Genomic DNA, 27,585 nt, shown 5'->3' with positions numbered 1-27,585 from the left:
CGAGAAACTCCTCCTTGCCCTAAGGAGAATGTTGTTTGTGTTAAGAACTAGGTAATATTCCCTGCTCACTGTCGAGTCTAGTTGGGAGAAAGGGGTATTAAATCTCAGACCTATATCACTAGCCAGTTTCTAAAGATGCAGCAGCAGCCTGAAGCATGCCTCCCTTGATCTGGAGGCGTTCTTTGGAAGAGGTATAATAGTCATATTAGCGTCTGTATCTTCATGAGCACCATCAATGTCTATCTTTTCTGACCATCAAAAAAGTTGCCTAGAACGGCAAGATGATCAAAAGATAAAGGCGTTTGCTGTGCAGGACCTGTGTTTGACACCTGGAACCCACATAAGGTGAAGGAGAGCAGACTGACTACAGAGCTGTCCCCTCACTTCCACACGCACACTATGGCATGAGAGAGCCCCATTCCCAGCACATCACACACAGCAACAGGAATAATAATACATTTTAAACTTCTCTGAATAAAAGTAATCAAAGTTTCCATTTTCAACAGCAAAATTAATTTGTCAACCATGAATGACAAGTTGCAACTCCAGGACACCTGCTAAGAAAACCCGTTGTTCTTTCCTCTATTATTTCATGAAGTGTTGTGTTTGAGTTCTTAGCAGTCTGGCTCTTGACCCTGCTCCAACTCCATAGACTGAAGAAGCATTATAGCTTCAATCTGGAAGACAGACATTGCTATCTTGGAACTGATGAACCAATATTCCCTCTTATGTGAATTTTCCTTATGCTTCTGTCACAGTTGGACATTTCTGAGATTTTGCTGTTGTTTTCTTTTCTTTCTTTTTGAAATCTCTCTCTCTCTCTCTCTCTCTCTCTCTCTCTCTCTCTCTCTCTCACACACACACACACACACACACACACACACACACACACACAGAAAGAGTATGGAGGTCAGAGACTGACAGGCCCACTCAGTGGCATGTTAGCTCCCTCTGGGAATAAGGTGCATTCTATGATGCTACAAGAGGATGCCAACACCACTATCTCCCTCCTACTTCCACGACAGTTGAGGAACCCAATAAAAATTAAGTTTCAATTAGAATAATGGGAACTAGTCAGCTTCTCCCCTTCAGAGTCTTGCATTCCAATTATGAATGAATAAATGAATAAGGACTGAACCATGAAGTGCCTACAGTCTAACAGTAAACCCCAAGTACTACATAAACCTCAATAAATTCAAAATGCAACAACTAGGGAATTACAAAACATACTCCAGGAATGGGGACAGCAGCTTTAAACTGCGGGCCTAGCAGTACCTGTGTATAGAATAAGAACTGCCTCAAGTATGTGACATCACATACCTAGTGAAGGAAAGGGCCTTGGACGAGAAATCCAGTGTTTCTGGATCATGGAGGAAACGCTGACTTTGTCCAAAATCTAAACTACGATGTGATAACACTGGAGGGCAGTCCTCTCCCAGGGGATGGTGAGTCATCCTTGCAGCCTGCGGAGACAGCTGAGCTTCTCCAGACTCTGAGTCCTCCTGCCAAGACTTAAATGCAGGAAACGGCTCTGTGAAACAAACACAAGGGCAGAATTATGAGTATCTTGAGTCTACAACATTATCCAATGGGTTCATTTTATATGTTTTGCTTATTAATATACACACACACACATATATCTATATACTGGAAAACATCAAAGCAAGAGACACTATAGCATATTCACAATGCTTGCTGGAGTTTAGAAATATCCAAGCTTCATTCTTGACATCCTCTCATTCAGAGATTCACCTTAAATGCCTGAACCCAGTAACAAATCAAGAAAGCACACTATTAAATTTCTTAAAGTTAATTCTAAAGATGTTATTCAATATAATCCTTACTCAATAGTCTAAAGCTGTTACACAGAAAAACACTTTTTCAATACAAGTCCTAGAAGCAGTGAACACTCAACACTCACTCACTGGATGTATGAACTCTCTCATTATCAGATGGTATGGCTGGCTATGGTAAAATATGAAAGTTTTCCCCACACTACACAGAACTAAGAAATGGAAGTTAACACTATAAGAATTCTAATATTTGGAGTGAGGAGCCAACTTACCCTATTCACAATATGTTAAATAATATGAAAAAATGTTAACAGTTGACATTAAAACAGTGATAGTTACTTTCTGTTATGAGGTTCCTATAAATAAGATACACACACACACTTTAATCCCCGCAACAATATCTAAGTGAGAACGAAACAGCATTTATTTTATCACAGCCATCCTGTATACTCTCCACTGAAGCCATGTTAATATAGCTTATGCCTCTGCTCACACACACCATCTACAAATATATGCCAAATACAACACTTTAAACATCCCTGGAGTGTGGGAGAGGAAGGGCTTCTTAGCTATATATTCGACTTAAAATTTTAAATCTTGATGATACCTAATGGAACAATGAATTAACATATCAAAACTTTACGTTGTCCCTTTCTTTAGACAATAATCAAGATAACCACTTCAGCGATGTCATTTAATGTTATGGATCAGCCATTTAAAGCATTATCTTTTAACAGTTTTTAGAAAATAACTTAGCTTGCTTTTGAAACCTATATCAGTTTGGTGACTAAAAGTTGGGTAACAAGTATGTGATCCCACAACAAACTCAGCAATACAGTGATTTCAAAGCAACCCTTTTACCTGTGTCCCAGCAAATAACACTAATAAGGAACATTTTGAGAAATTGCCACTTTTTAAGAAAAAAAATTAACAAAAACATTTTTTCCTGCACTTTTAATACAAGTTTTCCTAAGATTTGGGGACAGCAGGAGAAGGGCTAATGAAAAGACAGACAAAGTGACCCACAAAAAGGAAAAAAAAACTAAACTATAGTGAACCATACTTACCCTCCCCATCTCTCTGCAGATGCATTGTTTTGAAATCAATGAGGGGGAAAGTGATAAGGCATGATGCTAATAAAATGGAAAAAATGGCAAAAAACACTACAGTGAACACACAGCACAGGCAGAACAAACCATACACATAACACAAAGCCAAGGATACCAAAAACATTTCCCTAAGACCAGTTAGGCTTTCTGCTCAAAAACATTGTGCAAAGAAATTACTAACCAAACTTTAGCAAATATACATTTATATTTCATCAAGTAAGGCAAACCCAAAAATGACTGTTATTAAATAATAGAAACAGGATGAAGAACCGAGCCATCTTAGTCAGGTATACTTTGAAGCCTTTTAGTAAGACGGAGAGAAAGAAAACAACTCTCTTAAAAGGCTGAGGATGCCAGGCAGTGGTTGCGCATGCCTTTAATCCCAGCACTTGGGAGGTGGAGGCAGGTGAATCTCTGGGAGTGTGAGACCAGCCTGGTCTACAGAGCGAGTGCCAGAACAGGCTCCAAAGGTACAGGGAAACCCTGTCTTGAACCCCACCCCCACCCAACCCCAGAAATAAATAAATAAAAGGCTGAGGGTATCATTAAGTGACGGAGTGCTTCTTGGCATTTTCCTGGCTCTAGGTTCTATACCCAGGACCAAAAACAGAAAAGTAACAAAAATCTACCTTTGTTATGCATCATGCTCCTTAAGAGATTTACTACTGAGGGAAAGATGTCCACCATTAAAAATTTTTGAACTACCACAAACCCACACTGGCTGTGATAGACATGTGCAACCTGCTTGCTGACTATGCTCTGCTAACTACCCTGTGAGAAAAAACAAAATCCCCACTTACTAGGGAAGAGAGAGAAGGGCCTCAATTTGTGGAGTCATCCCCATTTCTCTACCAGACTCACAGCAAACAAACAAAATATGTTTATAGATTTCAAAGTACACAAAGCTAAAAAAGATTTGCTTTAAGTTCTTTTTTAATATTCCAACACCTAATTGCAGAAAATCAATATTCATAGTTGTGGCAAAGTTAGAACAACATGACTAATGACAACCATTCTCTCCCAGGGTTAGGAAGTCACTCATCTATCCATTGGCACTGAGTTTCTGAAGGTCACCAACCCCTTTCTGGAAATGAGAAAGGGAACTGCAAGGATCTATCATGACGGATGAGTTGGGTGGATAATGAAGCAACCCATGCCACGAACAGCAGGGCTTTTTCCTTTCATTTGACAAGTTATATCTGAATTCTGACAGAGGGAAACAAACACCCAGCATCAGGTTCTCTTTGAGAACCTCCGGAAAGCTGGAGCTAGAGACACCAGTCTCTCCAAACAATGGAAAATGCTTATTCTTCCATGTTTAAGGCAGGCCAGAGCCTCCAGGCGAAGATCGTGAGTGGTTATTTATTAGCATCTCCTACTAGAAGAGACAAAAAGGCTTCATCAGTATCCTACCCTCATGTTCAGAGACTCCTTCCCTACCATGGTTCCTAGAGATGCTCTTTTAGCCACCGATCCTTTGCAGTAATGGTGATCTTCACCACCACCAGTATGCTAACTTTTCCAAACTCAAGGAAGCTTCTTTAAAGGTTCTGAATAAGTCAAACAGGAACCAACCAACTTCCTGATATAGTTTAAGTTAGGCTCACAATCAGAGACCTAGAACTGGTGGGCAGGGGAAGATAACACTAAAAATTGGCACAAAGATTTGGTAGGAACTTTTTTTAAATGACTGGACTTGGGATTAAAAACTAAGAATAACAAAAACCTACACTAAAACCATGGTCAGGCGGCAAGAGGAACTCAGGGCATTGGCACTGCAGTTCCTCTGGTTATTGCCACTGTATGCCATCAAGTAACTTGCCAAAAGACAATCTCAGGAGTCTGACCACAGGATCAAAAACTGGGCTTAGGACTTCTGAGTTGTCTCACTTTCTCTTTACTAGGATGATTTATGACTCATAAAGATTCATGGTTCTAAACTAGTTGCTTATTTTTCCCCCTTCTCCAACATTTTAAAGTGGATAAAAATACAGCAAGGGTAAAGGCATCCCGCACACCACCGACAGATTCTGCACTGACACCTGCTGCAGTGCTGTGCATTGTTCATGCGTTTCATTAGCCATGAACCTTCTTTTTACCAACTTCAAAGTAAACTGTAGAGTCTGGTATTTTTCCCAAGAAAAAACTTTAGTGTGTAAATAATTCACTTAAATTAAGTCCAATATTTGTTTACAACTTATGGTTTTTCTTAATGTAAAACCTTTAGCAAAAATTCAGTGCACATTTTCTAAATTTAAAATATGATTATGCCCACCGGACAGTGGTGGCGCACGCCTTTACTCCCAGTACTTGGGAGACAAAGGTAGGCAGATCTCTGTGAGATCAAGGCCAGCCTGGTCTACAAGAGCTAGTTCCAGGACAGGCTCCAAAGCTACAGAGAAACCCTGTCTTGAAAAAAACAAAAACAAAAAAAAAAACACAAAAAAGATTATGCACATGTTGCTTGTTAAATTTAAACTTCATTCCTTTGTGCAAACTATTTATGGTCTCCCCCAAATACTTTTGTAATCACTATATAATCTTTGCTTAAAAGTACCCTTGAAGAATTAAAAAATAAAAACATATTACTGACGATTATAAGAAAAGGTAGCTAAACACCCTGTTTAAACTGGTAGAATCATCAAAACTCTAATACACTGAACTTTCACAGATCAAGAAATGGTATCTGATTTAATAATTAACCAAATCTATTCTAGGGTGATTTTTATCTTTAATCAACTTTGATTTTGCTTTGAAGGAGGTACCTTGGGAAGTGGCTCTGAGATGGTCTCATGCTATAGCCCAGGCTGATCCTCCAGATGCTGGGATTATAGGCAGGTACCATTCCAGCGGTAGCACTCATTCTCAAAGCAAATCATATAGTTACATTCTACTCATGAAAGAACTGTCCTTCTATTAGGAAACAAACTGTCTTGAGGAAACAAAACAAAATCCCAAAAAGCAAAAACAAATTTCATTTGTTTTCAAGAGAAAACAGAGCAGGACGATAAACACTGTCCAGACTGGACAGGATCTCACCACTGCTTTGGGTTACTTCAATTTTAAATAAAGGTCTGAGGAAATTAAATTGTTTAGGTAAAATTACCTTCCCACTTATCACCAGCAGAAACATTCTTCAGATCTAAATGAGCGATCTGTATACATGCTGCTTCTCCTTGAACACCACCACTCTGATCGTCTGTTACTTCTGATTCAGTGTTGGCATTCAAATCATGGATCTTGCTACTAGAATCCTGCATTTTAAAATAAAGAATGCATTTCATAATCATGACGCTTTTCATAACTGGCTCAGACACAATCAGCACACAAATATCCCTAAGTATTTTTCATTACTCTTTTGTGCCAACAAAGCTAACTGTTCCGTTTGTGTGTGTGTGTGTGCTTGCTTGCACTTATGTTATGCACACCATGTGTGTGCCTAGTGCCAAAAGAGGCCAGAAGATGGCATCAGGTTCCCCTGAGACTGGAGTAACAGATGAGTCACCATGTGGGTGCTGAGAATCAAAGCCAAGTCCTCTGGAAGAGGAGCCAGTGTTTTGTTTCGTTGTTTTAAGGTTTGTATATATTTTATGTTTATGAATGTTTTGCTGGCTTATACGCCTGCACACCAGAAGACAGCATCAGATTCCATTATAGATGGTTGCAAGCAACCATGTGGTTTCTTGGAATTGAATTCAGGACCTCTAGAAGAGCACAGCAGCCAGAACAGCCATCTCTCCAGGTCCAAGCAAACTATATCCAAGCATAAATTTGCATTTTATAATGTCTTACTAGGAAACCAAGTTTCGATTTCAAATTTAGAAAAGTACTTTCATAACCCACAATCTTGTAATCATATTAATTGCTGCTTAACTAAAACACACATGACTCTCTTAACTTATCCCAATGCAAGAATTAGGGGCTAGACATAACTGATACATTAATCTAGGCAACATTTTTAAGAATTATAATATAACGATAGTTCTTACCAGAATCAAGTGTGGCAATTTATCACTGTCACATAACAAATATTCCTTCCTAAAAACACAAGTATAGTTATTAGCATCTGAAGACTAAAAAGGTAACTGCTATTACCTCTTACCTAGACTCTTCTCTTCCCCAATATAGCTAGCATTTACAATTCAAGAGGAAAGTGACAACGGGGCACATGCCCATTCTTTGGAGCCCTGTATCTGAAAATCACACAATACTGAAAAGATCCACAGACTCACTTCAGGTTTGGAAAAATTAAATGATATTCTCCACCACTGCCTCCCCACATAAAACCACCCCCAAAATAAAAATCTCTAGGAAAGGAAAATTAAAAACCGTAATACAGAAGGCAGTGAGAACTGATGCATATTGGAAAAAGAATTCATAAAATAAATTAGTTCTAACCAACATGTTTATTCTCTCCATGGTTTGGATCTGTCCTTTAAGGCTATCACTATCACAGGAAGTAACTGCAATTCAAGAAGGTTACTGCTTCTTAAACCCTCACCACAAAAACCTAACATATAACATTTTAAAAAGGGGGGGGGGGGGAGAACTTCATTCACCTTTTACTTCTCCAGAAAAACGAAACCCTGTTTAAGAACCATAATGTAAGTTGTCACAAATGATCCCTACCCACTTTGGTCAGTCAACAAAGCATCTGTTATTAATAGGGTAAGCTATCAACATGCCCACGGTGGGAAATGTTCCTCAAAGAGATCTGTGCCAATTTGTTATAAATATACCTAAGTGCTACTTTTAAGTGGTCATAACAAGTGGTGAGCACTTGGAAGACAAGCCTTGATTTAAACGCAAGAAGCTAATTCCTTATGTAAGTATCTTATCTTTGGTGGCCTGAGAAATAAACTTAATTCTCTGACAAGCTTTCTTTTTTGAGGGGGGAGGGGATCAAGACAGGGTTCACTGTGTAGCTCTAGCTGACCTGGAACTCACTCTGTTGGCCAGGCTGGCTCAAACTCAGAGATCCGCCTGCCTCTGTTTCTGGGATTAAAGGTGTGCACCATCATCGCTTCAAGGCTTTCTTTTATTTAGGGTTGGAGCAAATTGTAGGATAAGTTAGATTCACTCTCAAAGACTCACTCTGAAAGACCTAATTATCTAAATCTGAAAAACGTTAAGTATTAACTACGCAAAATGCAATTCACCTAACCAAAGTACTCTAGATCTACAAGTTTGCTAACCTAGACATGAGGTAAAGAGCAAAGAGCTTCCCAAAAAGACTGGGTGCTCACTAAATGGACACTCATTGTTCTCTATATCCCGCTGTCATCACTCGGGGATCCCACAGCTCCAAAATTCCCTGCGCTGGAGGAGGATCAGTCCTGCCTCCTGAAAGGAAGCACAAGGAGCTCCGTAAGCAGGAAATCTGTGGACCTTCAGAGTATGAGGACACTCCAGAGACAAGGCTCCAAAGAATTTACTTACCCACCAACAGCAGGTTCCTACTCACAATTAAGATACAACATCATTTACAAAACTTTACCTGACCACTAGGCAATCAGCAAATCAGTATTGCTCTATCAGAACCCTCATTCCTGACCGTTTTCAGAGTATCAAATCAGCTCTGCTAAGAATGTTAGGATATACTTCTTGGCAGCTTGGGGCAGAACGATGCAAAGGGCAACAAGACCCAGTGACTGGAAAAGCCTTCTGTCCACTGACTGAAACGCTCTGTTCCTCCTCAAAGGGACCTTATCTGCAGGGACTACATTTGATGGGTCTCAATATCTTAGACATCTTATAGGGACGGGGATGAACAAGCACCAAATGGGGCAAGATTATTCTTGGACACAGCAAGAGTGAGTACCAGGGACAAAAAAACTATCCCACACTTATTCATTGAAGCAAGAATTTTATAAATTTTTGGTTGGCTGGCCAGTTCCCAAACTATCAGTTAACTCACTGACATGTCCATTTACAATATCGATAAATTCTAATTTTTTTATAAATCGAAGTTTTTGTCATCTCTAAGAAGGTTGTGTTCTCTCTGAATAATGTATGTTCATAATTAATGCTTGTCTGCAGCTGGAAGAGTCTACCTGTGGCTCTTAATATACTCTAATCTACCACTAAAGTAGAAAGCCTAATTTTCTTTCTAAAATTACCCAAACTGTGTGCTATAATGGATATATTCACCCAAAGTTCTCAACCAAAAACCTGTGAAAAGGCTGTTCCAATTCTCAAAACGATTTATCAGCAACAATAAAAGAAGGCTTACCTCTCGGGACGGCCATCTTCACTATCTCCGTGGTCACTACAGGGCTCTAACAGTACACCTGCAGACTAACAGAAGAATACCACTGTCTATCAGCTCCCACATTCACAGTAGAGAAGACATCAGATGACAAATTAGCAACCGTCCCTTCTCCACTACTGTAACAGCCTTAGGAACTGGCAGTTTCTGTAACTGAACTTAACCTCCCTCAAACCTGAACTTTTTTTCCCTTTTTTTCTTTTTTGTTTGTTTTTGTTTTTTATTTTTTATTTTTCAAGACAGGGTTTCTCTATAGCTTTGGAGCCTGTCCTGGAACTCACTCTGTAGACCAGGCTGGCCTTAAACTTACAAGAGATCTGCCTGCCTCCCAGGTGCTGGGATTAAAGGTGTGCCCCACCATCACCCGACCCAAAACCTGAAATATATTAAGAACTTGCAGGGACCTTGTTTTCTGTCTCCTTGTAAGCAATAATCACTAGTAGCTTCTTTCCTTAGAATTCTCTCCTCCAAAAATTATGGTGCTGGTTCAGTGGTAGAGCACTTGCCTAGCAGACCATGGGGTCTGGCTTGGGTACATTTGAAATAGCAACTTCTTTCTATACTGGAGGAGGGGCACATGAGCCTCAGAAGCACAGAAGAATCTACTCTTCAATGAATTTACAAATTAAAAATAGTCCAAGAGAACTAGGTGTGTGGGCACATGCCTATAATTTCAACACTCAAGAATCAGAGGCGGGAACACTCAAAATCTGAGCTCCTCCTGCTCTACAGACCAGCCTAAGATACGCGAAGGACCAAGTCTCCAAAGTAAAATATAACCCCTTTCAATATTACAACGTGCATAAACATTTTCATATTCTTAATCTGCAAAATCAACAAAAACTTCAATTCTTAGACTCTTCTTAAATTCTTAATTTTTAAATTCATATTAGTATGTGTTTGCATGAGCACACATGCCACAGCACATATGTAAGATCAGAGGACAACTTTCAGGAACTGTGTCTCTCCCTCCATTGTGGGTTCTGTGAACTGAAATCGACAGACTTGTGTGGCAAGTACTTTTATCCACTTGCCAACCTTCTTAGATTCTTAAGAATCCATTTTGTTTAGCAAGAAAAGTGCCTGACTGTGAAAAAACTAAATCTCCATGAGGCCGAACTGTTTCCCACTCTCTAATCCAATCTACTCTACAGTAGCATATTGAATACAAAAGCAAATATGAAAATCCGCTAGGCAGGCATTAATTATATTTATAAACATAAAACAATGCAACCTCCCAAATTAAAACATTTAATGAGAAGTTATTTAAAAAAAAAAAGTGGGGTCTGGAGAAACAGGTTAGCTAACAGAGTGCTTCTCTGCAGCGTAGAAAGGCCAGGCCCAGCAGTGCACATCTGTAATCCCAGCAATGGAAAGGCTAAGACAAGAGGATCCACTGGGCTAACCAGTCAGCAATCTACCAAAGCGGAAAGCCTTAGGCTCAGCAAAAGACTGTCTCAAAAAACAAGGCAGAGAATAACGAGGAACATGACGTGGACCTCTGGCCTCCGCGTGCATTTGCATACATGTGCACCACACAAACTCGGATGAATGCATGGATGCAAACATAATGGAACCAGAATCCTAACTATTCAGGGGACTATACTAGGCCTAAGCTGGACATAAATTCAAGATAAACTGGGCAACATACTGAGACCTTACTTCAAAGAAGGAGTGAGAGAGGGAAAAACAACCCTATTAATATCATGAGGGGGTGGGCTGGAGAGGTGCCTCAGTGGTTAGCTCTTGCTGCTATTGCAAAAAAAGGAAAAGAAAAAGAAAAGAAAAAACGGCTGGGGTTCAATTTCCAGCACCCATATGGCAGTTCACAACTATAACTCCAGTTCCAGGCTATTTGTCACCCTCTTCCGGCCTCCAGGAGCACTACATACACATCATGCATATACATACATACATGCAGGAGGACAGCATACACATAAACACCCATACACAGAAAAAAATAAAATGAAAATATTATGAATAAATTTATTCTTAATAAATTATTTTAAAACTAGTCAATGTTTACTAGTATAATAAATATTGATATACTCGTATTTAAAAAATGCCTAAGATGTTTCAACAAGTTTTAAGAGATAAAGAAACAATATGAGAACCAATGATCTAAAAATCAAATGTTATTGGGAAAGTAGATATACATTCTCAAAGTTTCTAGGTCATAGGCCTATGTATTAGTTCAAAGCCTGAAGAATCAGGACAAGCCAAGACCTTGAGCTAACAGGCCCCTGCTAAGAAGTGTAAATTCACAGGCAGGTCTCAGCAGGGTGGGAAAACAAAGCCAAATCTAAGATAAAAGAGAAACAGTTGCAAGCCTCAGAAGCCCCATTCCATAGCATATAACAGGGATAAGAGGAGAAGATGAACTTTCCCCGTTTCCCTGAAGTTCCTGACCCCCACCCCCACCCCTCACCAGGTATGCATCCAGACCTTCCTTTTGTTAACACTGTACATCCCATTCAAGTGCCCACACAAAACAAGGTCCTATTCCTTCCACCTCAATCTTGCCTCACACCTCTCTCTCAATCCAACTAGGTCTCTGCTTTCCCACCACTAGGCACATGAAAAGAAATCAGTATTTCATATGCCTTAGTTTTTATGACAAAATTTAAAAGATAAACTTTGCTGGGCATAGTGGTATATGTCTTTATCCCAGCACTCGGGAAGCAGAGGCAGGCAGACCTCTGTGAGTTTGAGGCCAGCCTGGTCTGCAGAGTGAGTTCCAGGATAGTCAGAGCACACAGTTAAACAAAAATAAAAAGATTGCAAGAAAATCTAGAAACCTGTATTATAAAAGCAAACTATCCCACCACCAACTCTTAATCTATACTTTTACTTACCTTGAAATAAGAGACAATACAAAGATTAACAGAAGTAATATCCATATGTCCTATAGCCACACTTTAAAAAAAAATCCCTTTCTTTCTTTGTGACAAGGCCTAACCTACACTAGCCTCCAACTGGAGATGCTCCTGTTTCAAGAGTGCTAGATTGCAGGAATGAGTTTAAGAAAGAATGGGAGGCAGAAGCAGGAGGACCTCTGGGTTCAAGGCCAGTTTGGTCTACAGAGTGAGTTCCAGGTAAGCAAGGGCTACACAGAGAAACTCTGTCCCAAAAGTATTTTTAAAAAGGGAAAGAGTGAGGAATAAAACAACTCCTAGCAATTTTATTATAAAGGGAAGCAGATGTACAGAGATGTAGCTAAACTATAAAGCTTCTTCCTTGAACATGGGGAATGGGGGAGGAGTCTAAAATGTTTTATCCTGGAGCTGGAGAGGTGGCTCAGTGGTTAAGAGCACTGGATACTCTTTCAATGGGCTAGGGCTCAATTCCCAGTACACACGGGACAGCTTACATTGTGGGATATTATTTTAAGGTGTGTTGCTTTAGTTTATGCTGTATTTGTTTAACTCTGTGTAGCTGTGATTCTCTGCCTGTCTAAAACACCTGATGGTCTAATAAAGAGCTGAGTGGCCCAACAGCAAGGCAAGAGGAAGGATAGGCGGGGCAGGCAGAGTAGAAACAGGAGAAATCTGCAAGAGGAGGAGCAATGAGGGAAAGAGACGAGGACACCCAGCAAGCCATGGGGAGGGAAGTAAGATACAGAAATAGAGAAAAACAAAAGCCCAGGGGCAAAAGGTAAACAGGATAATTTAAAGATTAAGACAAACTGACTAGAAGCCAAGCTAAGATCAAGCACTCATAACTAAGAATAAGTCTCAGTGTGTGATTTACTTGGAAGCTGAGTGGCGGGCCCCTCAGAAAAGCAAAAGAATAAACATCATACAACACTTTGGCATTCCAACATGGGCCTGAATTTCCATTACCTCACACATAAGGTATCTCTATTTGTGCCACATCTCCTCTGCAGGAAGAAGAAATCCTTATCACTCTGCCCTAACAGAACTAAACCCTATTTATAGTTCAAATGCCTTTCCTGGTCGTCATCTACACAGTCATTTCTGGACACCAGTGCTAGCTAAGCCACTGTTAGAGAGTTACTGTTTCTTCCCATGCCCACCTGGATTTGAGGGAGAATTTATTAAGCTTGTTTTTCTCCTCTTTTGTTGCCAGGTATGGTGGCTCACTAATCTCAGCAATTAAGGAAAAAAAGGTAAACTATCACTATAGTTCAAGGCCAGCCTGGTCTACATAGCAAGTTCCAGACTATACAGTGAGACTCCTATCTTTTAAATATCAAAAATGGGAGAGGTTAGAGAGACAGTGGTGTGGGAAGATCTTCTGTATATGTGTTGCTTTTACTGAATAATGAATAAAGAAGCTGTCTTGGCGTGTGATAGAGCAGAGTAGAGCTGGGGGGGGGGAGCAGGCACGGGATGGCTAAACTGAATGCTGGGAGAAAGTAAGCGGAGTTGTGAGAAGGCCTCCACCAAGACAGTTTAGCAGTTAAGAGCATTGGCTGTTCTTGGGATCAATCCCCAGATCCCACACGGCAGCTCACAATTTTAACTTCCCTCCCAGGGGTTCCAATGCCTTCTATTTTGGCCTCTGGGCCTCCACTAGCACACAATGGGGTATATGCAAAACATCTATACCCATAAGAACAACAAAAAGGTTTTATTTAAATCTGTCTTTTATTATAGGAGTCTACTTCAACTAAGAACTGTAAAGGGAAAAGAGGGGGAAAATTTATGTTCTTCAGAAGTACTAATAAATACAGAAGGCTTTGAAACTAATGAAGCTCAACACAACACCACTAACTACCTCAGTGGACATCGTAAACTTTCTTTCCAAGAAATACTTTTAAAATGTGTTTGATGCTGGACATGATGGCATTCACCTTTAATACCTTTTCTTTGGAGGCAGAGGAGGGCTGTTAGGATTCAGGCATTATGCTGGCCCTGTCACCTAGCAGGATGAACCCAGGTGGTACCCTAGCCAGCTCAGGGTCCTATGGCTCCTAAGGCACTGTGCAGGTGCAAAGGTCCCTTTAAGAGACAAGCTCTGCCCACTGCAAGCTGGTCCTGCCTCCTCTTCCCCTCTGTATTTCTCTTTCCCTCTTCCCTCCCCTTTACCCTTCTCTCAATAAACTCATGACTTAAGCTCTGCCTGCATGGTGCGTTTGTCTCCCAACCACAGCCCTTACCCGCCAGGTTCCCTCTCATGCTGTTTTACAACAGGGGCAGCCTGGTCTATGTAGAGAGTTCCCTGTCAGCCAGGGCTATACAGTTAAGACCTGCTTAAAACAAAAAGGCCCTTGGGATGGGGGATGGATAACTGGGTACATGTCCTTGCCACACAAACCCATGTTAAATGTAGCAGTACAAATCTGCAATCCTAGCGCCTACAGCAAAATGGGCTGGAGGACAGGTTGATCCTCCAAAGCTCCTGGGTCAAACAGTCTGGTGTGTATACAAGCAAAACACCACATCCTGTCTCAAACAAGATTGAATGCAAAAATTAACACCAAAGGTAGTCTTCTGACCATGGCACACATAAGCTTACTCACAAATATACACAAAAGATTAAAAATAATAAAAATAAGGTGCTCTATACTTCTTCTCTAACATGATTCCTAAATTCTACAGAGAATTTATGTTCTTAGGGATTTACAGCACAGACAAGTATGTCAGCAGAATTACTAACTAACTTTTGCTATCAGAGGAACACATGGGACAATTAGAACGATGCTTCTAGCATTTCTTACCTGATTATTTTCCTGATCCTCAAATATAAAATCTTGCTGCATGACTTCATTATCTGCGGTAGTAACAGCCACAGGCTTTGAACACTTTATGTTATCATCACTGGTATTAGCAGTATCAGCAGCAGCATCAACCCTAATAAGATTTTTAAAAAGTCAGGATCAGGCCTTTGAAACAATCAAATAACAATCATGACCTATGTTGGCTGTGGTGGCTCAAGTCCGTAATCCTGCAGTAAAGTAACTAAGTCAGTCAATTCAATCACAGTACTGCCATCTCTAGAAACTCTATTTCAAAGGTTCTAAAACTTTAACCAAACCCAACTAAGTAGCTAACGTAAAAGCAAACTCTAAGAAAACTCTATACGAGGCTTTACTTCTGAAGGAAAGTGAACACTGGTAAATGAAAGCTCCTCACTGGCTTCTAGTTTCCTTTTTGTTCTTTTTTTAGTATTGTCTTTTTTTTTTTCCTGAGAAAGGGTCTTACTATATACAACCTGCACGGTCTGGCCTGCTGGTCCTGCAGGGGAACACGCTTGCTAGCTAATCCTCCAACACTAACTATATCCCCACTATGCCAAGCTCACTCACAAAGCAGTGCTCTTGGTGCTTGGTGCCTGAGTCTACAGTGAGAATGAAACACTCAGAAGCTGAAGATGTTCAGCTGGGTCCTTACCTTGCCGACGCTATAACACTGTCTGGTTCCAGGGAGTTCTCAGGCATCCTCAACTGCAACCCCTCTGGCATGCCATCTGCCTTCTCGACACCTTCCTCTGGAAGCTCTTCTATATGTTCCAGCTTTTCATCCTCCTCTTCTTCCTCAGAAAGTCCATTAACCTACATAAAAGGAACTTCAGGATTAAACTTAATAAAGCTTTAAAAAGTCTTACTCTAAAAAGTACTGTAAATGCAAGAAACTCATTTTAAATTTCATTTCCTAATACCAATCTCTTCTCTAACATGTCAACTTTTTTATAACGAAATAAAATTATAAAATGGGAAAACATTTACCTAACATGCACAAGATCCCAGTTTCACTCCCTATCACTAAAAAACTAAATAACAATAAAAAGTAAAACAAGTGTATAAACAAGAACAATGCAACTTTTTAATTTTGCTTATGTCAAACAGCATTTTGATGCATGATAAATATGAATAATGTTATAACCTATGAAAAAGCTTGCACTTAACAGTAAGAATGTCTTCACTGGGCCCGGCAGTACACACTGCAATTCCAATACCAGGGAGGCAATGTCAGGAGGATCGCTGCAGGCTCCACTGGCCAGAACTACAGAGAAGACTTGTCTCTCAAAATGATTTTTTTTAAGCTTCATTTTCTAACCACTTTTATATATCTAGTAATTTCCTAATTAATCTTGCAAATCTAACATGAAAGACTTCCAGTTCCTTTCTCCATTTTCTAAGGATATTAAATAACTCATTTTAATATTAAGTATAAAAAAGAAGGCACAAATATCCTGAGTTTTGTGAAATACATCTGTAAATTCAGTAAATGAGAGACAGAGAGGCATAATTATTAAAAGTCAAGGTCAAGATCATCCTGGCAAATTGAGAGGCCAGTTCAGGATAAATGGGGGTGGGGGATATTCTAAAATGTTGCTTGTGGCTGGGCTGGCACACTTGTCTTTAGTATTCAGAAAACAGAGACAGACAGATCTCTCTAGCTCCAGGATAGCCTGGTCTACACAGTAAGTTCCAAGCTAGCCTGGTCTACAGAGTGAGCTCTAGGCAAGCAGAGACACACAGTCAGACCCTATCAAGGGGGAAACAGGGGTAAGATGCTTTATGTGTTAGCTATGTTTCATAATTTCTGGCTAACTTCTGATTACATTTTTCATGAAGAAACGGGACCCTAGCTAGTGATGTAGCTCTGTGATAGAACACTAGCCTAGCATTTGCAAGGGACTGAGTTCAGCCCCCATCAAAATAAAATCCTGAAACAAAGGACTTACATCTTAATTATTAAGCACAAAATTGTAATTTTATTTTTTAGTAGGATTTATAAAACGTCTCCATCATAAAACCAACTTTATATTAAGTAATCACTAACAAAAATGAACAACTAAGATACAAAGGGAAAGTCGATAAAACATTTTTTTTTTCAAAGCAGGTTTCTCTGTGTAGCCTTGGCTGCCCTGGAACTAGCTCTGTAGACTAGGCTCGCCTCAAACTCACAGAGATCCACCTGTCTCTGCCACCAAGTGCTGGGATTAAAGGCGTGCACCACCACTGCCCAGCCAAAAACACGTTGTTAAGTGAAACCTATTTTAAGGTTGTCCAAAAGTAGCAGTTGGATGTGGTGGCACAAACCTGTAAAAGTTCAAGTCTATCTGGGCTCCACAGTGACTTCCAGGCCAACCTGAGCTACTCAGCAAGACCCTGTCTCAAAAATAAATTACATCAAAAAAGAAATTATCTACAAATAACCTAAAAGCTTTTATAAGTTAATACTAATCATTAAAATACTGAGCAGCAGATCTTGGGCCAGAGTCTCAAACTAGCCAGACAGAGACCATTACAGAAAACTGACCAAAACATACAGAACAGGGATTATGTGGTCCTAGCCCTAACTGATGCACTTACAACACTGCTGCACCTCCAGCTAGAGATCATCGAGGAAGTGGGCATGGAGACTGTGAAAGCCAGAGGGACAGAAAGTGCTCCTGGAAATGTCAGACTACACCCATAAAGTCTTACCAGCATGGCTACCTAAGCTAGACTACACAAGCCCAAGTGGGAGCTCTTCAACACTGACTGCTACCATTTGTCACATGAAAACAGTCAATGGCTGGATACTGCAACTCAGTGATAGGCTGCTTCTCTAGCACACCCAAGGCTATAGGTTCAACCTAGGGCATCTCAAAAACTTTTCTTTAAAAAGTCAATGACTTCAATTTGTAAATATGTATGACAGACTCCATTTAATTTGTACTTATAAACGTAATGCCTCATCTACCAATAAAACAGCTATAAAAAAAAGCTTCCGAGGGGGCAGTGAGCTGGACAGACAGCGTCAGCAGATAAAGCACTTGCCATCAAGCTTGAGTAGACGACCTCAGGTTTGTTCCCTAGAACCTATGTAGCTGAAAAAAAAAAACAACTTCCCCAAGCTGTTGTCCTCTGACCTCCACAGGTGCCACGATACCACATCACATACATACACAGTATATAAATTTAAAACTATTTTATTTAAACACTAAATATTCAGTCTACCTATTTTGTTCCTATTTGAACATGTATCACTCCCATAAATCACTGAGATGGCTCAGAGGATAGAATGCTTACAACACAAGCATGAGGATTAGAGTTCAGATTCCCAGAGCCCAAGTGCAAAGCCAGGTAAGAATGGTCGTCTGCCTGTAATCCCAGTGTTCAAGAAGCAGAGACCAGACTCCCAAAGCTATTAGCTCGCTAGACTAGCCCAAATCAGTAAGTTCTGGGGATAAGTGAGAGACCCTACCACAATATTCAAAGAGGAAGGTATTCAAGGACAGCACCAATGTCAACCTCTAGCCTCCACATATATAAGATACACATGTGTGCACCTCTGCACAAGTGTGTCCACATACATACAAACACATATGTATAACAAACATACTAAAAAACATGCTAAAATAATTTTAGGAGATGGCTCATTTGGATAACTCAGTTGGCTCAAATGGCACGCCACATAAGCATTAGGACCTCAATCTGGATTCACAGATCCCATAAAAGCCAGACATGGTGATGTACATCTGTAAATCTAGTACTGAGGAGAGGGAGTCAGGAAGATCCCCTGCTAATAGAACCAATCACTGAGCACCTGATTCAGTGAGAGACCCCTGCCTCATTAGGTAACTTAAAGAGCAACAGAGAAAGACACCCAATGTTGTCCTCTAACCTACACACACACATATAGACATCACACACACACACACACACTCACAAATTAAAAAAATAAGAATTATTTTTTAAAAAATCACTTCTATAGACAATAGCTCTTAGGAACTATGAAAGCCTTATGCTACTTTATACTGAATGTATCATATTCAAGTCAATAAACCTTCCATAACCGACAATCCCCAATATTTTCATCAACACTATTATAATCACAACTAAAAATATAGCCTGTAGGATTTTCTTCTCCTCAATTCCAATTCCTAGCACAATCATTGAGAACTTCTCCAGTAATAACTAACTCAATTATTTATATCAGAGAGGGCATAAAGGACAGAGTAAAAAGTCCTTTCACTCCACATCAATCTTCAAAAGTTCTTCATCTTTCCTTTGTCCTTTTCCTTTTCTGCTGCTCAAACAATTTTTGTTTATTCATAGTTATTTTGAACTTGTAGTTTTGAACTATATAGCTGTCTCAACTTCACTTACAGAAACCTTCACCCATACTTACACCCCTTCTTTCTTTGACTGCTGCAATTCCCTTTTCTAGGGCCTTGTGAAATGCCCGCTCTCCAGACTCCAGACTGTGGAGAACGCTGCTAACTGCCTTCTCAAATGTACAAAGAAACACAATTGTCACTTCAAACCCCCCTACTGGACTTTCATTCATCTGAAGAGCCCTATCCAAGTCCACTTGACTTTTGTCAAGTTATTTCTCAAGCATTCCCTACTCACTGTTTCAACACATACCCTGCATAAGACATCTACTACCTTCAGAAGAGTTCAACAACTTTTGAGTTAATGGAATGAAACTCCAAAACAGTGTTCAATAAACTTGGCTTCTTTCAATTATTAAAATTAAAATAAAAAGCAAAGAACTGCCCAACAGCCATACTTGCTAGTATCCTTAAGCATATAAATCAGACTTAAGTATTCAAGTAACTTAAACACAATTCTGCTGAGTTTGAGACTATTTTACTTGCACGCAAATACCTCATCAATTCTACTAACAAATCAAACAGAATTTACCAAATTGCTTAAAGAAAAACAAGCTTCACAAATCTGTACTTCTGTTACTTCACTCTACTCAAGAAGTTTATTTTTTTTTAATGGATAAGAAAGTAGATCCCAGGGACTGGAGAGAAGGCTCAGGGGTTAAGAGCACTGGCTGCTCTTCCAGGACCCAGCAGCCACATGGTGGTTCACAAGCATATGTAACTCCAGTTTCAGGCAATCTAATACCCTCTTCTGACCTCTGAAGTCACTAAGCATGCACATGGTGTAATGACATACACCCATACATACAACATAAAATTAAGTTTTTTTTGTTGTTGTTGTTTTTTTTTTAAAGAAAAGAGATCTGGAGTTGGAGAGAAGGCTCAGGGGTTAAGAGCACTGGCTGCTCTTCCAGAGGTCGAGTTCAATTCTCAGCAACCACATGGTGGCTCACAACCATGTAATGAGATCCTGTACCCTCTTCTGGCCTGCAGGCGTACATGCAGACAGAACACTGCATACATAATAAATCTTAGGAAGGAAAGGAAGAAGGAGGGAAGGAGGGAGGGACGGAAAGAAATCCCAGTAATTAGTAACTTGAAAAACACCTCACTACCCTACTTCTTGGAGATATTTTGATCAATATACTAATACCTTTTCTATCTATGGGCAAACCCATCAGAATTCAACATATCTCTTCAGTCTTGCTTAATTTAAGTATCATCCTATGTAATGTAAAATGCGATATATTTTAAAGCTAATTTTTCTAATGTTTGAAAAAATATAAAAGTACTGACATGTAAGACAATACTGACATGTAGACATAAAGTTCAGTACACATAAGGAAATTATAGGACAGAAAACCACAAAAGTATACAACAATATAAAGTATAGTCAAGGCATATACTGCAAATTTGAGAAGTCTATAAATACTAGGTCAAGCTGTCAACAATTCCTTTTTTTGTTTGTTTGTTTGTATCAACCAGACATAATGGTACATGGCTATAATCAAAATACTGGAAACTCAAGGCAAAACTATATAAGGAGATCCAGGTCAGTTTGGGTTGCATGAGACCCTGTCTCAAACAAAAACAAAAAACTTCATGGCATGACACAGCCACTGACCTGTCTGTCCTCTTGACATTTATTCCTAAGAATCATCATTTGGAGCTAAATGTGGTAGCGCGTACCAGTAATCCCAGTCCTCACAAGATTGTAGTAGGATATCAGTAATTCAAGTCTAATCTATGCTAACAGCAAGGTCAAGACCAGACTGTGTGTTATTCGAGACCCTACCTCAGTAAACTACCCAGATACAGGGGAACATGCCTGTAATCCCAGTAGCACCCAAGCAGCAGAGGCACACAGACTGTGTTGGAGGTCAGTCTGTGGTCTGAAGAGTTAGTTCCAGGGCAAAAAAAAAAAAAAAAGTCTGGTGACAAACTACTTAAATTAGAAGAAAAACTTTCAAAGAGATATCTAACTCACAAATTCTAAATGTGAGGCGTCTAAATAATGACTTACAAAAAAAATTAGTTATTCAAGTTCCAGTATTCTTATTTCATAAAGGAAAATTAAATCAAGTATAATGCAAGCACTCGGTTGGAAGAGTGTGCACAATACGTCATAAAACCAAGTATGGTAGTGAGTACCTATAATTCCACCAGCACTTGGAAGGTAGAGGCAGGCGGATCAGAAGTTTAAGGTCATTCTCACCTATGTAACAAGTTGGAGACCAGCCTGAAATCATCTCTCAAAATAAATAAATAAATAGACAAAGAAATAAATATCATCACAATAACAAAAGATTTTAAAAATCAGGCATGTAGCCCACACCTGCAATCCCAGCACTGGGGAGGCCAGTGCAAGAGGACTACTGACAATTTAAGACTAGCTTAGGCTGTCTACTGAGTTCCAGGCCAAACCGGGCTAAATTAATACTATACCCTCACACAGACAATACAAACCGAAACTAAAACAGTCTAAAATTCTATAATTAATGAATTTATTATTAGTGTCTGAAAAACTTCTTATTCACAGAATTTAAAATTATCTACTATCCAGGTGTAGGGCATATCAGGAATCCTTCAACACTCAAGACAAAGGAGCTACCTAAATCAAGGACAATCTGGGCACACAAAACAATTTTTTTGTTGTTTTGTTTTGATTCTGTTTTTCGAGACATGGTTTCTCTGTAACTTTGGAGCCTGTCCTGGAACTAGCTCTTGTAGACCAGGCTGGCCTCAAACTCACAGAGATCCACCTGCCACTGCCTCCTAAATGCTGAGATTAAAGGTATGCACCATCACCGCACAATTTCTAAGTGAATAATGAGGCTGGAAAGTGAAATACAAAGGAATTTCTTCTATGCACTCTGCCATTTTCCTAGCTGATCATTTACCTCAGTAACAGAATGCTCACCAAGCATGCACAAAGACTGAGGTCCAATGCTCAGAACTACAGATAGATAATAAATGCTTTCAGCTTAGTACCTTAAACTAAGATCAGGAAGTAGGGATAAGGGCATAGAATCCAATCATACACTAGATGTGTAGCCCATTCATTACAAAGATAGCCAAAAGAACCACCTCTAGTTTAACAGGTAAATTATGTTTCTGTCAAGTCACTCAGAGCGCAGCACACTCTTACAAATATTGTCTAAGAAATTGAATGTTAAGTATGCTCACCTGCTCAGTAATTGAACTCAGATCATTTGATGAAAAATCTTCCTCTTCATTCTCAAAAAACTCATAATAATTTTCCAGAAGTCCCGCCATTATCCTGCTCACAATTTCTTGTTCTTTCATATCTTCCACATCTGTGTAAATGCTGAGAATAAAAGTTAAATTGAGCTGAGTTCTTAAATTAATTACAGGTAAAATGAGAAAAGAACCAGTGAGTCACTTTATGAAACTGAGCAATTTATGTCATCATTCCGTACCTCAGTTTTCCCATCTGTAAAACCCACCTAATTTGTACCCTGAAAACAGTAATGTTATGAGAATTAATCAGATAGACTATAAAAATAATAATAATAATAATGGTTCACCAAGCATCCTATGATTCTTGGGAAACGATATAGTGATCCCATTTCACAAATCCAATTTTTTTTAAATTAAACAAAGTTGTGAAATAACTTACTGGAAGACATCTGGACCAAAAACAGCAGCCAAAGAATTTGCAGACCAAATTTCTTCATGATGTGATGCTACATTGGCTAAAAACCTACACAGAAACTTTAACAAACTGTAATTAACAGGTGGAAGCTGTTGCAAGAGGAACCTCAACTTTCTTCCAAATTCATCTTCATTATTATAATCTATAAAACATAATGACAGGTTTTCTTAATGAAGTAAAAAGTCAAGCTCAGATATTTTGCCAGGTTCACATTACTCCACCCACGTTATTTTTTTTTTAACTATAATTCAAAACCTCTTCACTTCCTCCGGAGAGGCCAACGCCTTAGGGCTTGGCATTTCACTTATTAAGTGAAAGAAGAGTTTGAAAAGGGGAGGCAGAGAAGGATTCAGCTTCAATTACAGTAGGATGTTTTTCTCACCTCGTCTCACAGGCCTCTAACTTTTCTCATCATACTGTCTCCTACATGACTATACTACTGCTTCCATGTTAATGCCAACTCTAGGAAGTCACAATACACTGACCTGCCATCAACAAGCAAGTATCAATGACAATCTCCTATGCGAACAATGAAGAAAATAAGAAATGAACAGGGTGGCAGGATTCAGAAAAGAACCATTAAACCTACACAGTATGGTCCAACTAAATCGAAAAGAAGGTTTCTGTTTCTCACTTGGGTTTCTTCTCAAAATTTTTTGTTTTTTTTTTTTTGTTTTTGAGACAGCCTCACTTGGTAGCCTAGACTGATTGGCCCAGGCTGACCTCAAACTCAGGCAATCCTGCTGCCTTGGTGCTGGGATTACAGGCACAAACCACCAACACCTGGCTCTCGTTTCATTTTTTACCAAGTGAATGTGATTATAGAAGCTAGGCCTTGTGTTTGTTAAGTCAGTGAGTTTTTACTAACAGAAATGGGGCCTTGAGAAACCCCATTAATGGATGATGGTCTAATTTTGGAGAACTTCTCAGATATACTTAAAAATGAAGTAATTTATTACTTTCATTTTTTGTTTAATTTTTCTGCAGGTTTTTAAAATTAACTTACAGAAAAAAAATGATAAAAGGTTATCTACAGTCATGATAATACTGGCCATTTCTGGAAGATAACAGAGGTCTAAAATGTTTATCAGGGTCGGGAGAGACCACTTAAATTAGTAGAACTCGTACTGCACAAGACTAAGTACCTGAGTTCAGGTCACCAATATCCCCTTAAGAAGCCAAATGCAGTAACACACCCCTGTAATCCCGGGACCAAGGAGACAGAGACCAGAGGAACCCTGGGGCTTGCTGGCTAGAGCTCCAAACACAATGAGACCCTGTCTCAAAAAATGAGGTAGAGAATGATTGACGACAACAACTGACATCAACCTCCTGCCTCCACACACATGTATCCACACTTACACAAAGTCTAACAGGAGGGGGAAAGTCACATGATTTACTTAAGATTTTTTAATGCAACAACTTTCCTATACTTTGTGATATTAGTAACTGTCCATTCAAATACACCAGTACTCCGAAGTCATACCTGAATGGAACATGCCTGGGATTAGAGGCATAAACCACCACATGATTTTATTATTCTTATGTTGTATTTAATAGTTTTATAATTTTAGTGTTTTTTTAAAACATCATGCCTATAACTGGTGGAAACAATTATAAGAATCTATTAAGAGCCGGCTGTGGTGGTGCTCACTTTAATCCCAGCACTCCAGAGGCAGAAGCAGGAAGAGCTTTGTGAATTGGAGGACAGCCTGGTCTACTATATAGTGAGCTTCAGCACAGCCGAACTAGAGACCCTGCCACACAAAGAACAAAAGCAAAAAAGCGCATAGCCAAGACAAATCAGTAAGTATTTGGTAACTTCTGTGAAGAGCAGAGAGAGAGAGACAGAGACAGAGACAGAGACAGAGTGAGAGATGGCTTAACAGTTCGGAGCGTGTGCTGCTCTTGTAGGGAGTCTTAGTTCCCTAGCTCCTAAGGATCCAACACTCTCTTGGGATTCTGCAGGATCCTGCACTTGCATGTATCCACAGACACACGTATATACATAATTTTCAAAAAATATAAATCTTGGAGCTGGAGAGATGGCTCAGTGGGTAAGAATCCTGGCTGCTCTTCCAGAGGACCCAGGTTCAATCCCCAAGACCCACGTGGTGGCTTAAAACTGTAGCTCTGGTTCCAGGGATCTGACGCCCTCACAGACACACATGCAAGCAAAACACCAATGCATATAAAAATAAATAATTAAAAAAATAAAATAATCTTGATAATAAATCTTGCAAGGCAGTGGTGGCGCATGGGCAAAAGCTGGCAGACCTCTTCGAGTTCAGGACAGCCTGGTCTACAGAGTGAATTTCTGGACAGTCAGGGCTACACAGAGAAACCCTATCTCTCAAAAATAAATAATTTTTTGAAGTCGCTTATAACAATCACAAGCAAAATCCAATTAACACTAATTATACCTAACATCTCCAATTTATCATCACATATCACACCCACATATTTACTTTGTATTTATCATCTATTCCTCTAAATATCACTTTTAAAACTTTAGCTCAGACCAGAGGCTAGCTCAGCATGTCACAGTCTGACAACCTGAGTTCAACTGCCAACATCTACATGGTGGAAGAAGAGAACACCCATGTTCTGGCACTAGTGTTCATGCAAGCTCATGCGCTCACACACAGGCACACACACTCTTTCTCTCACTCTAGCTCCAAGAGGGAAAAGATTCTTAACTACCTTTGATCAGTGCTGGCGTTCCCAAAATATAGAGCAGTGCTCTGGCATATAGCAAGCATTCAATAAACAACTGAATTACCTGAATGATACATAGTAGCATATTTATCTACAATAAATAGAATTTGTGTCCAATGATCTAGACACCTTCCGAAGAAAATACCCTTTTGTGTCTTTGGCTCAATAACATCAATTCTAAAAAAAAAATCAGGGAAGGGAGGGCAGCAAGACAGCCTGAGCTTAATACCCAGAACCTACATGATAGAGCATCAAGTCTGACAAGTTGTCCTTTAACTTACACAGGCATACTGTAGCATGCACATTCATACACACAACAAAATAAATGATAATTTTTTAAAGATGGTTCTGTTATAAAACACTTGCCACACATACCTGATGCCTTGAGCGTTTGGGTCTCCAGAACCCATGTAGAAGTGGGAAGATGAGGAACAGCACTCAAGGCCGCCCTCTGATGTCCACACACACAGTAGTAAATGTACATTCTCATACACAAATACATACACACATCATATACACAAAAATACTTATTTAAAAATTGTAAACAACTACAAAGATCTAAGAAGCTGTCATTGCCTTTACTATACCACATAGACTCAAAGAATAATGGAGAAAATAAAAAATTAATCTCTGAAATTCTATACTAACTGACCACATATCAAATTTCTAAAAGGACTCTAAAACTAATAATAAATAACTGAAATAAGAACCAACTGTTACCTTGAGAAAGCTGCACCAAGTGACTATGCAAGCTGCCAGGAATGACGGGCTCAGGGAGCTCCTGCAGGAAAAACCTAAGGAGACTAATGGCTGAGGGGACGTCCGCTTCCTTAACCAAATCCACCTCTTCTCCACTGTCGTATCTCTGTCGAAGCCACTCCACTGTCTCAGCGTTCCCATTGACTTGAAACAGCCCTTGTTGCTCCAGACCGCCTATGTTAGTTCAAGGTAAGAATTAAGCTGCACCTTAGCTGCCTGGCCACATATATTCATTCTCAACTTAAAATTCTTAAGCTTTTGGAAAGGCTTTCTTGGCTCCCCAGACTTGGCTAAAAAAGCAAACTGGTCATCTAGCAACACACTATCTCTGAGGGATAGTCTATTTCATCCCACCCTTATATCCATTTAAAAAGTTTCTATTATCCCCAACTAAAAATGTTCTCAGCTGGGCAACTGCCATTTCTAGGTAAATCAATTTAAGAAAAATATACTACAGCCTTACAGTTCATACTGTTCTTCATGTTTTGGCATTATTCATACTAAGAAAAAACTAAATCCAAAATCAAAAAGGGATAGTTGTGTTTATTACAACAAAAGCTAGCCCTCAAAGTAAGGAAATGTATACCATGTTCCTCAATATAGTCCACAACGTGGCGGACTATGAATGGAACCTCATTGTCTGGATGGCCTCCCTGCTGCAGTTCATCCAGTGGAATTCCAAATATTTTGTTAGCAAGATCGGAGTTGCAGTTACTCAAGGAAGGGGAGGAGCTCTTCCTCATATCTTTTTTGCAGCCAGAAATCAAAGCTGTCTTTTCTGCCAAATGAAAGACAAAAAAGAAAATAGAAAAAGGGGGAAAAAAGACTATAATAATTAACAGGCGGCACTATGAGTAAATACATTAGAGAAAAATGCTTTTACACCTGAATGTGGACTATTTAAACATGTTCTGGTTATCAGGCCCATGATACAGTCTACAAACAAATTTCAGCGTAATTACAAAAGCTTTCCTCTACTATAGAATCTGGTCTGAATGCTCTGTGATATCTGAACACTTTAACAGTGTCAAAGGTCATCCAAAAGTTTCTGGAAAGTGACATTAATATCCCAAGATAATTAAGGGCCAAATTTGCCCCAAGAAGACTTTCACTCTGAAAGTGGAGTAATAATGCAGTTGTAGGAAGAAGTCAAACCTAATCCATCTCTGAACCCTCAATTTTTGAATC

At 39.5% G+C, this 27,585-nt stretch overlaps 1 protein-coding gene and 1 long non-coding RNA gene across 8 annotated transcripts in view; both read right to left on the bottom strand.

The window, feature by feature from the left end:
- The window catches only part of Fam13b (family with sequence similarity 13 member B), a 68,330-nt gene that overhangs the window by 18,279 nt on the left and 22,466 nt on the right, over window positions 1-27,585 (bottom strand). For 4 of the 7 annotated variants that reach the window (XM_048442492.3, XM_087896165.1, XM_087896167.1 and 1 more), the window contains exons 3-13: window positions 26,984-27,175; window positions 26,359-26,571; window positions 22,885-23,062; window positions 22,431-22,572; window positions 15,527-15,687; window positions 14,854-14,986; window positions 9,135-9,199; window positions 6,892-6,940; window positions 6,009-6,156; window positions 2,861-2,926; window positions 1,321-1,531 (exon numbers count right to left, since the gene is read on the bottom strand). In XM_048442492.3, the coding sequence (XP_048298449.3) occupies window positions 1,321-1,531; window positions 2,861-2,926; window positions 6,009-6,156; window positions 6,892-6,940; window positions 9,135-9,199; window positions 14,854-14,986; window positions 15,527-15,687; window positions 22,431-22,572; window positions 22,885-23,062; window positions 26,359-26,571; window positions 26,984-27,140 (1,523 nt within the window). In that variant the 5' untranslated portion in view covers window positions 27,141-27,175. The remainder of the gene's footprint in view (window positions 1-1,320; window positions 1,532-2,860; window positions 2,927-6,008; window positions 6,157-6,891; window positions 6,941-9,134; window positions 9,200-14,853; window positions 14,987-15,526; window positions 15,688-22,430; window positions 22,573-22,884; window positions 23,063-26,358; window positions 26,572-26,983; window positions 27,176-27,585) is intronic. The other 3 variants (XM_087896166.1, XM_087896168.1, XM_087896170.1) reach the window with 1 other exon arrangement.
- LOC146891793 (uncharacterized) lies at window positions 3,818-6,002 on the bottom strand. The gene is made up of 2 exons (XR_015005412.2): window positions 5,668-6,002; window positions 3,818-4,280 (listed from the first exon to the last, which is right to left on the bottom strand). It is a non-coding gene; the product is annotated as an uncharacterized LOC146891793 (long non-coding RNA).

The sequence above is a fragment of the Myodes glareolus genome, chromosome 13 (assembly GCF_982192425.1).
Source record: "Myodes glareolus chromosome 13, mMyoGla1.1, whole genome shotgun sequence".
NCBI classification, from domain to species: domain Eukaryota; kingdom Metazoa; phylum Chordata; class Mammalia; order Rodentia; family Cricetidae; genus Myodes; species Myodes glareolus.
The sequence above is the reverse complement of the archived record's forward strand: the minus strand, read 5'-3'. Positions and strand labels throughout refer to the sequence as shown.